This window comes from Parasteatoda tepidariorum, chromosome 3, assembly GCF_982258835.1.
Source record: "Parasteatoda tepidariorum strain Cologne lab strain chromosome 3, Ptep-v5.0, whole genome shotgun sequence".
NCBI lineage: Eukaryota > Metazoa > Arthropoda > Arachnida > Araneae > Theridiidae > Parasteatoda > Parasteatoda tepidariorum.
Genome location: NC_141757.1, coordinates 98,323,569 through 98,339,662, shown reverse-complemented (window position 1 = coordinate 98,339,662; position 16,094 = coordinate 98,323,569). Strand labels below are relative to the sequence as shown.

The following is a 16,094-nucleotide window of genomic DNA, read 5'->3' as shown; positions in this document are numbered from 1 at the left end:
TTGGCGACAAACCTTAAAAATCAAGCTACAGCGCCAAAAGTGCGAACGCTATGATAAGATCAGTTTCTATTGATGTAAAGGATTTATACATTTTCAATATAGGAAGCTTATAGGTTAGAAATAAAGGCAAAGCATGGTCGTTATTCCCTGTTAATAACGTATAAACTTTGAAGTTAATTTATTCAAGTTTTAAAATCTCTCAATTCGAAACTAAAATCTGTCAGCATTTTACTTTTTTTCAAAGCTTTAAGTGTACTATATTGTATTATTGTTAAATATGCGGGGTGATTTTCACGGTAGAGCAAAAATGGTTGCTGTATCATCCGGACATAGGCAAACACGATTCTAAAAATGAATTAAAGAAAAATTAATAAAGAAAAAGGGGGGCAAACTCGGAATGTTAAATGCCACCTTCTGGCAGGAAAATATATCGTTTTGTTATAAGTGACACATTCTGTAAGTGATATTTTTATTGGATGGGTTCTTCGCGTGCCTCTGCTGTGTGCCTCTTGGTGGTTGTGTTCCTTATTCAGTTCTTTAGCTGTTGACATGATTTCAAATGCGACATAGCAGATCCCGTCATGAAAACATGCCATTTCATAATTTCTTCCTTTGAACTCTTTTTTTTTTAGTTTTCTCAAGCAATGAACTCTTTCATTAATTCGATTTTTATTACTTAAAAGGAATATTTTCAAAAACCGTGGTGGGATTCTTTCTCTTCCCGGTATTAGCCGGTTTACTATTGGTTAATTCAAACCAGTTGAGAGAGATAGTCGAACTTGTATTGACATTTAAGTTCCATAAAAAAGGCAAAGGTATCGTATTCTATAGTATCAATCGTCAATATATCATTACAAACTATAAACTTCGACATTTATCTATATATTGGCAAAAATATAGTTATTATTCAATTTGTTAAACTGTCTGAACTAATAATTGCGGTAGTGTTAAAAAAAAACTAGTACTAGGCGAGCCACTTGTCGCTGTCAGACCACCAAATATAAACCACTGATATATTCTGGTTTTTACAACGGTACTTATCCATTCTTATTTTTATAAACTGCCTGAACTAATAATTTCAGTAGTGTTACAAAACTAGTACTAGGCGAGCCACTTGTCGCTGTCAGATCACCAAATATAAACCGCTGATCTATTCTGGTTTTTACAACGGTACTTATCTATTCTTATTTTTATAAACTGCCTGAACTAATAATTTCAGTAGTGTTACAAAACTAGTACTAGGCGAGCCACTTGTCGCTGTCAGATCACCAAATATAAACCGCTGATCTATTCTGGTTTTTACAACGGTACTTATCTATTCTTATTTTTATAAACTGTCTGAACTAATAATTGCAGTAGTGTTAAAAAACTAGTAGGCGAGCAGCTTGTCGCTGTCAGACCACCAAATATATACCACTGATCTGCTCTGGTTTTTACAACGGTACTTATCTATTCTTACTTTTATTCTTGCATTTGTATGTCAGTAAAAAAAAAACCAACTACATTTCAAAATAGGCAGTACTTGCTGAAGATATTTATAAACAATGAATGAGACGAAAACTTTTTTGCTTGTTTACTTCTCATATTTTATTATCTGAGTAATCGAAGTTCCTAAAAAAGCAATTAAAAATAACGCTCTAAAATAAACCTTTTTTTTTCAAAGAAAAAAAAACTGGTGTTCTGTGAAGACCACCCTTAATTTTTAAAATGTAGCCACAGATTTTTACACGTTAGGGGCCTCAAATTACTATAAAAGAGAGCAAAAAAAAAATCCGACGAAATCCAACCAAGATCTGAGAAAGGCAAGACTTGTAACCATCAAAACCTCTTGGATTGAAAGGGAAAACAGAAAGGAGTTGAATGGTAATAATGAGCGAGAGAGAGATAGATACCTCCAAGCTCAACGGGCAACCTAGTTTATTTTGTTATTAGCCATTCCGCTTTCTTTACGAATGATTCTACAGATTTCGATAGCGTTTAGTTTGCTTTCGTCACTTAAGTGATAATTTACTCTTAAATGATTAATTAAAAAAGCATTTTTTCACTTAAATACTTTTTTGACTACGAATCCAAAAATATAAACTTTGTATGGTGTTTGTTGAAAACATAGAGTGTATATTGTATAAAAAAATAACATTTATGGTTCAAATTTCTTTTTCTGACATTTCTTTTGTCTCATTTTAATCATGAATCTGTCTTAATAAATCGAATAAATTAATTTAAAAAATTGCATCGTCAAATAAATGTTATAGTTTAAAATAATTATTTTTAACTAAAGCTTTAAAACTGTAAAAGATAAGGAAATTTCTCATTCAATTAAATGCCTAGCCAGTCTCTGATAAAGTGAATAAAAACGTAAAATATTTGAAGAGGAAAAAATTGCCTCATTTTATGGACTCTATACTCGATTTAAAATAATTTTTTATTACTATTCTATTTCCTGAATTGAATTGGAGAAAATATCTTCACAAAGTAAATCGTTTGCGGAAGAGGGGGTGGGCGCGTGCGAAAAAATTGAATAGATTCCGTCACGTGACACCTTTTAGAATAACTGAACCTCATTCTGTCATGCACAGGAATTGTGAGAGTTCTACTTTGGATGCACGCAGAAAAAAAAAACACATTTAAAAAAAAAATAAAGGAAACTTCAGATTCATTCGAATTCAAACCACGGACATATTGAACAGCTAAGAAAGCGAATTGGCTTTAGGGGTTGTCTAGAATGAAAATCAATATCAAGAAATCGCTGAATCCAAGCTTGGTTCGATATCTCTTTTTTTTTACTCTTCTTTATTTTCTCTTCTGTTTCCGAGACGGCTGAGATGTAAACAGAATAAAAATAAAAAAATAATAAAAAAATAATAAAAAAAAGACAGAAAAAGAAGGGAAAAAATACGCTTGACTAAGATAGAGAAATGCTTCCGAATTATTCTTCACAATTGCGTAATAAGGAGCACAGTTACAGTTTAAAAAAATCGAGCTGGAAGTTTCGACTGCAACTTGGATCGTTTGATACTTCGTTGATGGTTGTTATTTTCTGTCGATGCCTAGTCAATAGCAATTTTTTTTATTCTATTTTTTTTTCTTTGTTGGAGGTGGCTTTAACCTTTACTTTCCATGTTATTGGCATCAGATAAATGTGGAGAGCTCCCTACTAAGAACAACCTTCAACTGTTAAAGAGGGAAAAAAAGTGCGTTCGTAATGCCTTTTTTGTAAAGAAAGACATCAGTAACAAACCTTGTTTGTCCTCTCAAACTATTCTTTAAGTTTATTATCTACCTATTTTCAGAATGTCTTTGTACATCTTCACAGAGTCTTGAGTTTATCATTTCAAATATATATATCGTATTAGATCACGCCTTATACGTTGTAGGTGATATATTGATCGTTATTTCTCAAATAACTTTTCTTGAATCTTTTCCAAATGGTTATCACCTAAATTATAAATCTTTTTTTTTTTTATCTTTTCTTTAATATGACTAGAAATTTTAAGTATGTCGAAAAAATAGTGTATGTCGAAAATTTAGATATGTCGGAAAAAATATCGATAAATCGTAAATTGTCGATATATTTTTTAAACAATGCGTTAAAGGCTGTTAAAAAAGTATATTCACGATACATCGTGAGCACCAGGTCTTGTTATAAATATCAAATATATAATAATAACGAAAATGTTAGTAACACGGTCACTATTTTAATGCCAAATTTCGAATACTATAATATCGCGAGTATCATTAAATACGATAAATGTCAGGAACAATAATATCGCGATCACTTTTGATAACGATAATAATTCGCAATAATTAACAATAATATCAATGATTAATGAAGGTAAAATGTACCTTTTCCTTAGCATCTAAATTATATTACGATTTGATTTAAGTATTTTAACATCTCTATATTTTTCTTGTACTAAAATTTCTTTCTATATTTTATATGATATATAATTATATGTATGACTTGCACCGTTAATCCTTTTAAACTAATAGAAGAATTCGATAAGGGTTATTTTTCTTATATGATTAAGTGTACTGTTGGATAAATGTTATTTCGTATAGCTACTCCATAAAAGCTTTTCTACAACTTATATAGACTTTTTTCTCTGTTTATAGCAGAATTTATCATACAACAAAGTGAAAGAAAAATAAATAGAAATATATAAAAATAAGACAAAGACACTAAATCACAAATGTAGAGATTCTATTTTTCACATCCGCAACATAAACTATGTCCTTTTAAGGATACTAGAGGACTCAACTGAAAGCAAAACGAAAAGAAACTTTGAAAAATGCGTTGTTATGGCGTCACAATGAATCGTCCTTAAGTATTAATCGCTCATGGTATGGTTATTGTAATTTAAAGGCGATCCGCGTGTGCTATATTTTATGAATTGCTCCTCACCATATCAACAACCAATAAGGTTGGAAGAAAAAGGCAAGAAAAGAAACAAATCAATAAATCGGAAAATTTGTTGATAATGAAATTTGTTGTCACTAAATATTAAAATCATTAAATAAAAAAATAATCCTAAAATATTTATAAATGTATAGTATGTAGAAAGGCTGTAGATCTGAACTTACGGTTATGGAACTCTAAACAATCGAGCATCAATTAGCAGAACCCAAAGTTAAAATATAAAATTAGTAGATGTGAATATACTAAAAAAGTAAGAAATATAATTTTAAAAAACTACAAATTATATTGATTTCATTTAATGTGAAGAATGGAATTTATTCAATCATCGTTTTCTCAATCATATACTAAAAATTATAAGTTTTATGTCAAATAGCTGAAGTAGCAAGCCTGGAGTTGAATCTAGACATCTGAATTTGTTGATGGTGTATGCATAAGCTGAAAACAACGTACGCAGAATTATAGTTTTCGAAAAAGAACTGTTATAACCGCTTAGAATAGTTATCAGAAAAACATAATTCCTTATTCTATGATTCGATTGTTTTATATTGCATTGAAAGGTTCCATAAGAAATAATAATGCTATTTTTTATAAATGCATATCCTTTTCATAATTTAATCAATATATTGTTATTGGAAGAAATTTTTTTAAAGAAATTTTCTGATCCTTTTTTATTGCTATTTTACTTCAATAATTTCATAAAACGAACCGAAATAGTAAATAAATAATGGTTTGTTGCTTAGATATAAGTATAATAACAGGTTTAAAAATCATTAGATACTGATTTAAACTTTCGGAACATCATTTGGGAACCGCTGCTGTAAATGATCAACTTTTTTAGTATTTTTTTTAATAACTTTGCCAAATAAGAAAGACAATAGCAACCAAATCGTTTAGAACCTTTGGATTTCCCAATAACCAAAAGAATGAATGTCAGAAATTAAACTGCATTTCAAAAATATGTCAAACGCACTCCATATTTATATTTAAAATATATGTATATTTTTAAGAAAAGAATAAATAAGCGATATCCCTAAGTTTAAAAGGAATTAGTAAACAAAACTCTAAAGAATATCAATTATTCAAACTAAACGTGATTTCGTGGGAGTATTAATCCCTCATAAAAAGAATTTAATACAAAAATCAATCTAAAGAATACACAAAACCACAATTCCAAAAAAAATAAATCATTTTCTTCAACAAAAAAAACTGGTCGCACTCAAGAAGCGGAGGTTCCTTTTTAGAGTGATGGATCTCGAACGATTCTGTGTGAGCGTCGTTCTGGGGTTGAATGAAGAAAAAACCGTTTTTATTCAAGTTACTTTTTGGTCTGCAAGAGCGAGGAATAACATTCAGAAAAGAAATATTCTATTTATAGTCACCGGTATTCCCAGATAGGTTTTGAAAAGGATTGTATTCCCGTGCAGCTTTTACTTCCATTCACAAGTTTTTTTCCTTGTTGTGTGTCACACGGTGTGATGGAAGCAAAACAGAATTTGAGTGGGCGTTCGTAAGACATTTAAATAAGCTTACCACGTCCCGATGCATCACCCCCCCCCCTTCCACTGTTGCTGCCTTTCAAATATCCAAAACCGTGATTTACCTTCTTTCAAAAAATACTATTTTCTTATCCTTGTTTTTCGATTTTTTTTTTCCGCCAAGTCTCGCGAGGTGCTGAAACTTTTAACTTTCACAATTTTGTGAAATGTAACTGAAATCATGAATTGGCCAAAATGAATTTCGTTTTGTTATCTAAAATTATTAAGTAACATAGTTTTGAGTGGGCATTTGCAAGCAATTAAATAAAATTTCTACGTCCCGATGCGTCACGCCTTCCCCCCTCTCCTGCTGTCTTTCAAAAATCCAAAATCACGATTTACCTTCTTTCACAAAAATATTATTTCTTTATCGTTGTTTCTCGAATTGGTTTTTTTAAAAGTCTTAAGTTAAGAAATTCCTAAACTTTTATAGCTTTCACAATTTTATAAAATGGAACTTCTGAGTCCCATTTTATGAAATTTTCGTGAATTCGTGAATTTTATATTTCGTGAATTCGTCGAAATAAATTTATTTTGTAATTAAAAATTATAAAATCAAAGAATTTGAGTAGACGTTCGCAAACATTTAAATGAACTTTTCGTGTAGTTAAAAATCATAAAATAACAGCATCTGAGTGGGCGTTCATAGACATTTAAATAAGCTGCCTACGTCACTGTTACTATGTTTCAAATATCTTAACAGTGATTTGCCTTCTTTCAAAAAATACTATTTTCTCATCGCTGTTTTTTGAATTAGTTTTGAATTTTGAAGTCTCCAGAGACAATCAAACTTTTAACTTTCGTAATTTTGTAAAATATGACTCCAGTTACAAAATCGTCTAAGAAACTTGTTCTGTAATTAAAATTTGAGTTTTATTTTTATCGCAGCACCATATAATACATATTAGCAACATACATTATCAATGCATATTATTATGAATATTAAAATAGAACACTAATTCTCACAAAACATTAATTCGTCAAAATATACTTATGTTGCAATGAGCGTTATTGTTATGGCAGCTTTACCAATCATTATTATGAAATACGTACATAATATGTGAACATTTATAATGTTCACATATTATACACGTACTTTATGTCTCTCAACACATTATTGGCTGGTGACAAGTTAACTCGCCATTGCACTAGCATTGCCCATTTCAGTTCATGAAAACCCTAGACGATATAGAATATTCCAAAGTTGAATTTAATTGCATTTAGTTCAAGGTAGATAAGATTTATAGGAGTTTATTTAGAGTGTTTTACTTTACTTCCATATTCGATTACAAAATAATAGCCAGTGACATGATCGTTTCTGAGCAAAATTGCCGGTCAACAAAGTTATAATCTACGTCGTACCTCCCTTTCACAAAATACTACTTTCGCATATTTTTTCTTTCCTTTTATTTTATTTACTTATTTATTTATTTTGGAATTACGTATGGTATTTTGCTGAGATAATCAAAAACCTTTGACAGCACAGTTTCGTAAAATTGAACTGAAATCATTGATTCATTAAAACAAACTCTTAGTGCAATTAAAAATTGAGCATTATTGTTACTTCAGTAATCACTTTTATAAAATACGCATCAATAACGTATATTATAAATGCATATTATGAACAATTAAAATGTTTACGTATTCTCTACAAATTTTATGCCTTTTTAAATCTAAACTGCACCTCCCTTCTAAACGATACCATTTTCACTTAGTTCTGTTTTAATTGTATTAATTTAAGTTTTCATATATACTTAAAAACCATTATTGTGCATTTTATTAACATTTATTTAACCTTTGCTAATTTTTATGATCGCCAATATGATTCAATTAGATCCAACATTTCTAACAACATCCAACATTTCTCAGTCAACTCTGAATACTTTAAATTTAGCTCAGATTATCGACTTACAAAATATTTTTCTTGCAATCTTAAATGATTTCTTTTCACAGTTCCGTACAAAAATAAGTGAATAAACACACATCTGTAGAGTTATTTTGCATAAACTAATTGGAAAACGGTATAAAAGTGCCATTAAATTGTATTACTGAAATGATACCGTTATTACGTAGTAGGTAATTTATTAGCTATTTAGATATTTATTGTCTCAGTTGATATTGGTATTTTAAGGATATGTGATTTCCCCACTCTCCACACTTTCTCCCTCCACTACCATAGTTTCTGAAAATCTCGCTTTTTCCCCCACGGCATTATGTTTCAGTAAGAAGTCAGAATATACTGACACGGGGAAAAAATGAAATTTGCCAAAACTATGGTAACGGAAAGGGTAAATGTGTGGACCGAGGGAAAAACGCCTAATAATAAAAATGTTCATCCCATTTACAACTTCTTTGTTGCAGGTACTTTGCAATTACCCAACCATTGGCCTATGCTGTAAAGAGAAGTGTTCGACTCGCATTAATTATGATTGGTATAGTGTGGTTAGTGAGCGCTGTCATCACGTGTCCACCCATGTTTGGATGGCATGACCGCGGCACTAATCAAAATGACACCCAATGTGCCTACATTGCAGATCAAGGATACGTTGTCTACTCTGCTTTAGGTAAAACTTGTTAATGACGTCACAAAACCCCAATTCTATTTCCATGTTTTAATACATGCATTCATTTCAATTAGGTGCACAAAATTGATTGATATGAAATCATTTTGTTTTTCTTTATTTTTGTTTGAAATTTTATTGTAAGCGATACTTAATCGTAGCAGTTTCATGTTCGTTATTTATTCAAAATTTAAAAAAATATTACTTGCAGTATGATGAACGGAAATAGAGGATAAATAAATAATTAAGCAAAGATTTAAAAAATTTCACTCGCAGAAAGGATAAGAGAAAAAAAAAAGAAACGCACTAAATGGTACGGTATCATCAACATGTAAAGGATGCCTTAAACTGTACCGATGATTTTCAAAAATGTGTCGTAGGAAAACGGTCAAAATTGGAAAAAAAGGAAGGGAAAAAAACAGTTCTTGCAGCAAATTCGATGACACATTCGTTTTATTTATAATATTCCTGATATTAGTTCAAAATGTTTTCCTCAGATGGCGTTACAAGCCTTTTCTAATCCTTTCAATTGCTATGTCTGATTACTACTTCTAGTAGTTGTGGTTCATTTACGTCGCACTAGAGCTGCACAATGGGCTATTGGCGACGGTCTGGGAAACATCCTTGAGGATAATCCTAAGACATGCCATCACAATTTTTGATCCAATGCAGAGAGGATGGCACCCCCGCTTCGGTAGCCGACGATCTGCAAGCGAAGTCTAGCACTTTACGGCAGAACAGTTTAATAAGGACCAATACCGCACACCCTTGGTCCCTACGCAGACTGATCCAAGTGATCACCCACCCGCACACTGACCGCAGGCAGTGATGTTTGACTTCGATGATCTGCTGAGAACCATGTCTTAACTATCAGTCCTCTGCGGGACCTGATTACTACTTAAGTTGGATATTTTGAAAAGACTGTAATTTGATTTTCCTTAATTTAAAGGTCTCGAAAAATTCTGATGTGATTTTAGTTATTTTTCGTTGCTTTTCAGGCATATTCTGCAGCCTCTTTTGTGAGAAACTAAATCCAAAGGAAATCTATAGGAGAATTTATGCCCCATTACAGAAATTTGCCACAAAAATTGCTTTTCAACCTTAATAGTTTTGCAGTTATTAATATTTGAAAATATTTATTGAAATTTAAGATATAGGTGCTTCAATACTTTTCTATTTTTAAGCGTTCGGTTTAAAAAATTCAGACCACTGTGACATTAAAAGTACATGCAGTGTATATTTATAGTACACACTGGATCTTTCGTAATCATTTCTCATATCGTATATTTCAAGTACACATGTTAAGGTCTGGTTTCTTAGGACAATCGCCTTATCTGGGCGTCAGCGTGACGTCAACGTCCCGCTGACGCCAACAAAATACTGGTTTGTTAGCTCAAGGCCTGGTTTCTTAGAACTAGCGCCTTATCTGGGCGTCAGCGGAAAGTTGACGTAGAAGTGACGCCAAAAAATACTTTTTTGTTAGCTCAGCTTGAGCAGTCGGTCCAACGCAGACATTATGTCTCATTGCGCATGCGTTAATAATGTAAACAAATATTTATTTTGAATTTGTATTGATTTTGTTATTGTCGACCAGTGTTTTAGAGAACAAGTAATGACTTTGCCCAAGAAAAAACACATTATAGCTGAGCTAAATGAAGAGTGCTATGTTTAATGAAGAAGCTATGTTTAATATCAAAATCAAAATCTTGGCTGATTTCAATGTACTGTTGGATGCTGTCTGCCATTGCTTCTGTGGTTAACGTCACGTTGTAATCCAACTGCAGTTGAGTTGGACGGCAATTGTAGTTCAAGATGAGCGTTCGATGACGTATACTATCAAACTCACAAATGGACCAATCAGAGGTTATCGCTGATTTCCAGCTGACGGCGTCCTGTCCTAAGAAACCAGGCCTTTAGGTGTCACAATTTAATACTTTAGTTTAAAAAAGCAAAAACGCAATCCAACCTCTTGTGAGGAAGACAGGCTAAAAACATCAAGATTTTGATTTCCTGATGGCAAGTTTTTCTGATAATCGCCTCTCTGTTTCTCCCAGTAAGCAAAAAGATTGATGTTTTCAGTTTCTTCCTCTCTAGTTAGATTTCTTCATATTAGATAATTGTCTTAATCTGATTTCTACTTGCTGTTGATGCATAACAAGGTCCGTCAGATAATTTTCATCCACTTTTTACAATTATGCCATTTAACAATTCCATTATTTTCAGGGTCATTTTACATCCCGGCTTTCATTATGGTTTATGTCTATTGGAGGATATTTGCTGTAGCTCGTAAGCGGCAGGCAGTCCTAATGCAAGGCACTGGTGGCAGCGCTAATGCGAAAGATGGACACGGGTCAGACAGCAATTCCTCTACTCTAGGAGATAATTCAGTACCAACGGACCACCAGCGCATGTTGAAGGAACAAGGCCGACAAGATTCTGCTCCAACAGAAGAAACAACGCTTCCACTGTCACAGGTAAGAAGATTTAGTCTACAGTTATTATTTCAGGAAATTGATTCTGATTCAGGTTAAACTTGTACTTTGAGTAATTATTCGAAGAATTCAGGTAATACTTATGGGTCGAATTGAAAGCATTAATATGTTAGAATAACATTAAAGAACTTTTTTTCTCCATCAGATTTTTTAATAGAGTTTCGTATCGCTGATTTTAAATCCTTAATCTGTTTCTCTCTTCAAGCTACTGTTTTTAGGTGACATTTTTAGTCTATTTTATGACAAAATGCATGAGTTTAAACACGTTACATCTCAGAAGGAGTCACATAATTGTTGCGTTAAACAAGGTAGTTAGAGCACATCATCAGAATTAAAATTGCATAGGATCTCATGCTCGAAAATGTCGTCATACGTCGCTAGTGGTGCTTACCAACTCATGAACTGTTTCTTCGTAAGCTTTTGAACAGTTCATAATAGGGATGCACCCCTAGCTGCACACGATAAAATTTTCAGGCACGAGTTTCTATACAATTTTAGTCTCTACTATGTGCCCTAACTATCTTTAAAGCTTATCGCAATATTTAAGTGACCCAATGTTGCATATAAAGTTTTTGAACAAAAACATTTGGACAAAAAATTTTATTTTAAGAAAATCAGTGGCTTTAGAATCAAAGCTAATATCAGATTTGAAATACCCACACCTTAATTAGACAAGATCAAGCATTTGTAAAAATTGAAATTTTTTCCCAGTAATTTAAGAATTTGTTCCCCAATGTAATTTGAATGTTCAATGTTTAATGAGTGGTGTCATAAATGATGTTCAATGTGTGGTATCATAAAATAATATCCAAACAAAATATCTTTACTTACTTTCATAGACAGCGTTATAAACACAATACACTTTTGATCTTCGATGGTACTGGTTTAAATAAAAAATGTATTTAGAATTTTCTCATACTCTATTTCTTAAAACATCTTTCGAGTTCAACTAAAGAACATACCTTTAAATCTTACAAACACAACCAACCTTAACCCCTAAACAAATGATGAATCCATATCAATAACATTCTGCATTATTTGTCAATAAGGATCGATTCGTAATGAATCGGTCTAGATTGAGATTGATTCTGAGCTTAATATCTTTACTCACTAATTTATTACTGCTCAATAATTCATTATTTATTCTCGAGTAGCTATAAATATGTTCAAGTAGAATTGATTTATTATTACAAACGACAATTCTTGATTAGTCGCATTGATGGAGAGCAATGTCCGGAAAAATGTTTTACTAAGCAATTTATCATGTTACTAATTTCTGTTTGTTCTAGTTATGAAAGTAAAAAACCAATATCAAGGACTTTACCATCGTTTGCATCTATATAAAATTATATATTTTATAGAACTATTCTTTTACAACCGGATAAAGTTTTTAGGTTTGACTGACAAGCAATTTTAAATCAAAAAATAAACATATTACTAGTTGGATATCCTTCAATCGCTCAATAAATACAATAGTTTAAACTGTCAGAGGTAGTCTTAAACAGATCCGTTTTATTAAAGAGCATTCAAGATTCCATTCGCTTTCCAATAGATCTATACAATTGGAAGCTTTCTTAAATTAAATTTATTGAAAACTGAGTTATGGGTAAAGCATACATACAATTATATACAGTGTAATAGAAAAATAACCGATCACAATAACTTTCTGAGCTTTTGAATGTACTCAAATACATATTTTTACGCACCTTTTTAGCCCAAAAAAATTGTTTCGAATGTGCTAATATTTTCTGTTTACTGAATGAGTGAATTAATTTTAAGAAAAATTAAAAACTTCAGTATTTTTACTCGGTTGAGCTTACTTTCGACTGTTAAATATTTTTAGAACTAACCATTTTTTACCTCGGCACTAGAATCTAGGACAGACATGGCAAACCTATGGCACACGTGTCACTAGATGACACGGGAGAAGTGCGTATTATTGATCACATTAAAAAAAACTCATAAGAGATAGAGGATAATGTAGGTGGCTTCAGGAAAAAAAGTATGATTTTGGGGACCATAACGGTAGTGTTCATGATGCAAGGCTGGCTGTATTACTATAGATTACTATATTGCTAGGATGTAAGGCTGACTACATTACTACAGTTAACTCTATTTCCAGGATGTTACGCTACTAGTCTATGCTGTGAAAGATATCTGTAAAAATTTAAAAAGGTATCTAGCGTTAATTCAAAGGGTGCCCACTTTATAATATTTTACCTTTTATCGTTTCCACTATATCCATTTGAAGTCAGTTAATAACTACACAATCTATTATTACTATGTAACTATTACTTAGTTTGAAGATGATTTTTATGAAGAAAATTAACAAGTCGTTTACGGGATATGCGAAAGTATTAAATTTTAATTTGGCTGGCACTCTAATCAAAATAGTTCCGCCATCTCGGGTACATGATATAACATTTGTCCGATAAAGTTATGAATAGTTATTGTATATTGAAACAAAGAAAATCGTACAATACCTAATATTAACAACTAAATTTATTTTTAGAGACCTATAAGATTTGTCTTATTCGTTTTCTCGAAGCATTTCTGAATATATTTTTGTTCTTCCATTACAGGTTCGTGGAAGCAGTACCAGGAGTAGCAGTGGAAGGCGAAGAAGTTCCTTTTCACTCATACGCTCATCAGCATTCTTCCTACACCGTCAAAACACGTACAACCCAAACGTGACGACGAAACTTTACCACCAACAGAACCACGAGCACCATCACGAAGAAAAGGATTACCAGCAGCAACAGCCCACCGAAAACGACAACCCACACCCCTTAGTCAGTCGGAACAAATCTCAGGAAGACCCCGACCAGGGCTCCAACTACAACTACCACTGCCAGTACTGCAACCCAAAAAAAGAATCTCAAAAACCGACTCGTTTGACGATACGAAAGAAAGACGGTTACGAAAGAGCAGCTTTCCAGCGCGAGAGAAGAGTTGCCAAATCCCTCAGTGTCGTTGTTGGAGGATTTATCATCTGTTGGCTGCCCTTCTTCACCGTCTACTTAATTGAGCCATTTTGCCAAAGCTGCGTCTTCCATCCCACGCTTACAGCTTGCTTAGTCTGGCTGGGTTGGGTAAACTCGGCCATCAATCCATTCATTTATGCTTTGAACAATAATGATTTTAAAAAGGCATTTTTGCGTTTGACTATAGACAAGTGTGGATGTTGTAGGAAAACTAGAAAAGGCCATGACCCTCAGCAGTTCATTTGAAAAATTATAAATGAATATATGTATAAGTGATATCTGAATGCTGCTGTAAAAAAAGCGTCTCGGGAAATTTCCTATCTGTCCGAAGTTGACAGTTAAATTTGATTAAAAAAATGTGACTGATTTTTCTCGAACTAAAAACCAAGTTTGAAATTATTACTTTGAAAATTCAGCCACAATTTACGCAAGAAGTTTAAGCCAGGATGGTTCAAACGGAAGAAAGTATGTAAGTTTAAGATGACTTAATCACTCGTGGTTGATTAAGCGTAAACAACCATTAAGTTATAAATGGAAAGGAGAAAAAATGCGAAACCATAATTGAAGGGAGAAATGTAAGCACGCATGAAAAAAATTGTGAATGATGGGGAGAATGAGGTCAACTGGTTAAAACAGACAGCCATGGTTGGCGGAAAAATATAAGTCATGACTGGTGGAAAAAATACTATCACTCATGACTGAAAACGAAACTATAATTGAAGGGAGAAATGAGGGCAACTAGTGTAAAGAGAGCAGTCATGATTGGATAAAATGTGAGTAATGGCTGATTGGAAAAATGCTGTAAAAAAGCAAATATGATTGAAGGGAGAAAAAAAGGCAAACACTGACTTTAAATGAGTTGCCATGACAGAAGTAAGAATGGTTAGTAATGGCTAATGGAAGAATGGTGCCCATAATTGAAGGGAGAAACGTAAGTACTCGTGTTTAAATTGAGAGAAAAAATACCAATTGTGATTGAAGGGTGAAATGTAAGCATTCGTGTTTGAATTAAAAAATGATGCTAGCTGGCCGAAATAAAACACTTGAACAACCATGATTGAAATGAAAAATACAAGCCAGAACTGGTCGTGTAAGAAATATGTTCGTATTTTTCGAATTAACTGGTAAACGTAACAATGATTGAAGTGAGAATTCTTAAAATTAAAACTTGTACAATACTTACCTGCAATTAAAGCGCTACGGAATATTTACATTTTATAAAAAAGAACTGATAGCCATCTCATTCCCTACCGATTACACATCTGTTAATAATTATCTATCTCATTACTCTAGTGTTTTATATTGTAATTCGAATGAATTATAAGTAGGTAAAAGAAAAACTTTATAATAGTAAGAGAGAAACGGATAATTTTCCATTAATTCTATTTTTGACAAAAAAAAAGAACTAATTCATGTTATGATGATAATGAGTAGTCCATTAGGTAGAATGTATGTAAGTATAATTTACAATCCATTTTCAGTTGTTTACTGAAATTCTTCTACTGACAGAAAATCTAATTGGGATTTAAAAAAACACTACAAATAGATATTTATATTACTATTTCATATATTCACGAAATTGATATATCTGTGATGTTTACTAAATATAAATGTTTAATGCGAAAAAATACGTACTTTAATATCATTCTGGATAGATTCTGTCAATAACGAACATAACAATTTATACGTAACTTAATAGGAATTACTCAAAAACGTACGAAATGTCTTAATTAATATTTTAAAAACTCTCTAATTACAAGGTTGAATAATATGCTTATGTTTTCTTTTGGTATACTAAATCATTTTTCTTAATTAGATAATTCCGGTATCAATAAAAAAAATGGGAGAAAGCTGGCTATTAAAAGTTTTGGTTTAATTTAAATAGGAATATCTGATTTCAGTTTGCCCCAGCCTTTGAAAAGTGAGTTTTAGCTTAAAATTTACGAAAGGGAAAACTTAAACATGGCTATATTGTTATATAAATATAAAATGAGATAAATCCAGAGACAATAAAGCAAATAGTAAGTTAAAAGGATTTTGTGTATAAAAAGAGCTGTTTTTTATATATATCTACCTATTAAACGTCTAACAACTATCTTTACAGA

At 32.0% G+C, this 16,094-nt stretch overlaps 1 protein-coding gene across 1 annotated transcript in view; it reads left to right on the top strand.

Moving 5' to 3' along the window:
* Window positions 1-15,391, top strand: part of LOC107444936 (5-hydroxytryptamine receptor 1D-like) — a 280,715-nt gene extending 265,324 nt beyond the window's left edge. The window contains exons 4-6 of the mRNA XM_016059213.4: window positions 8,314-8,516; window positions 10,737-10,987; window positions 13,588-15,391. Coding sequence (XP_015914699.1) covers window positions 8,314-8,516; window positions 10,737-10,987; window positions 13,588-14,235 — 1,102 coding nt within the window. The 3' untranslated portion in view covers window positions 14,236-15,391. The remainder of the gene's footprint in view (window positions 1-8,313; window positions 8,517-10,736; window positions 10,988-13,587) is intronic.
* Window positions 15,392-16,094: the final 703 nt, after the last annotated feature.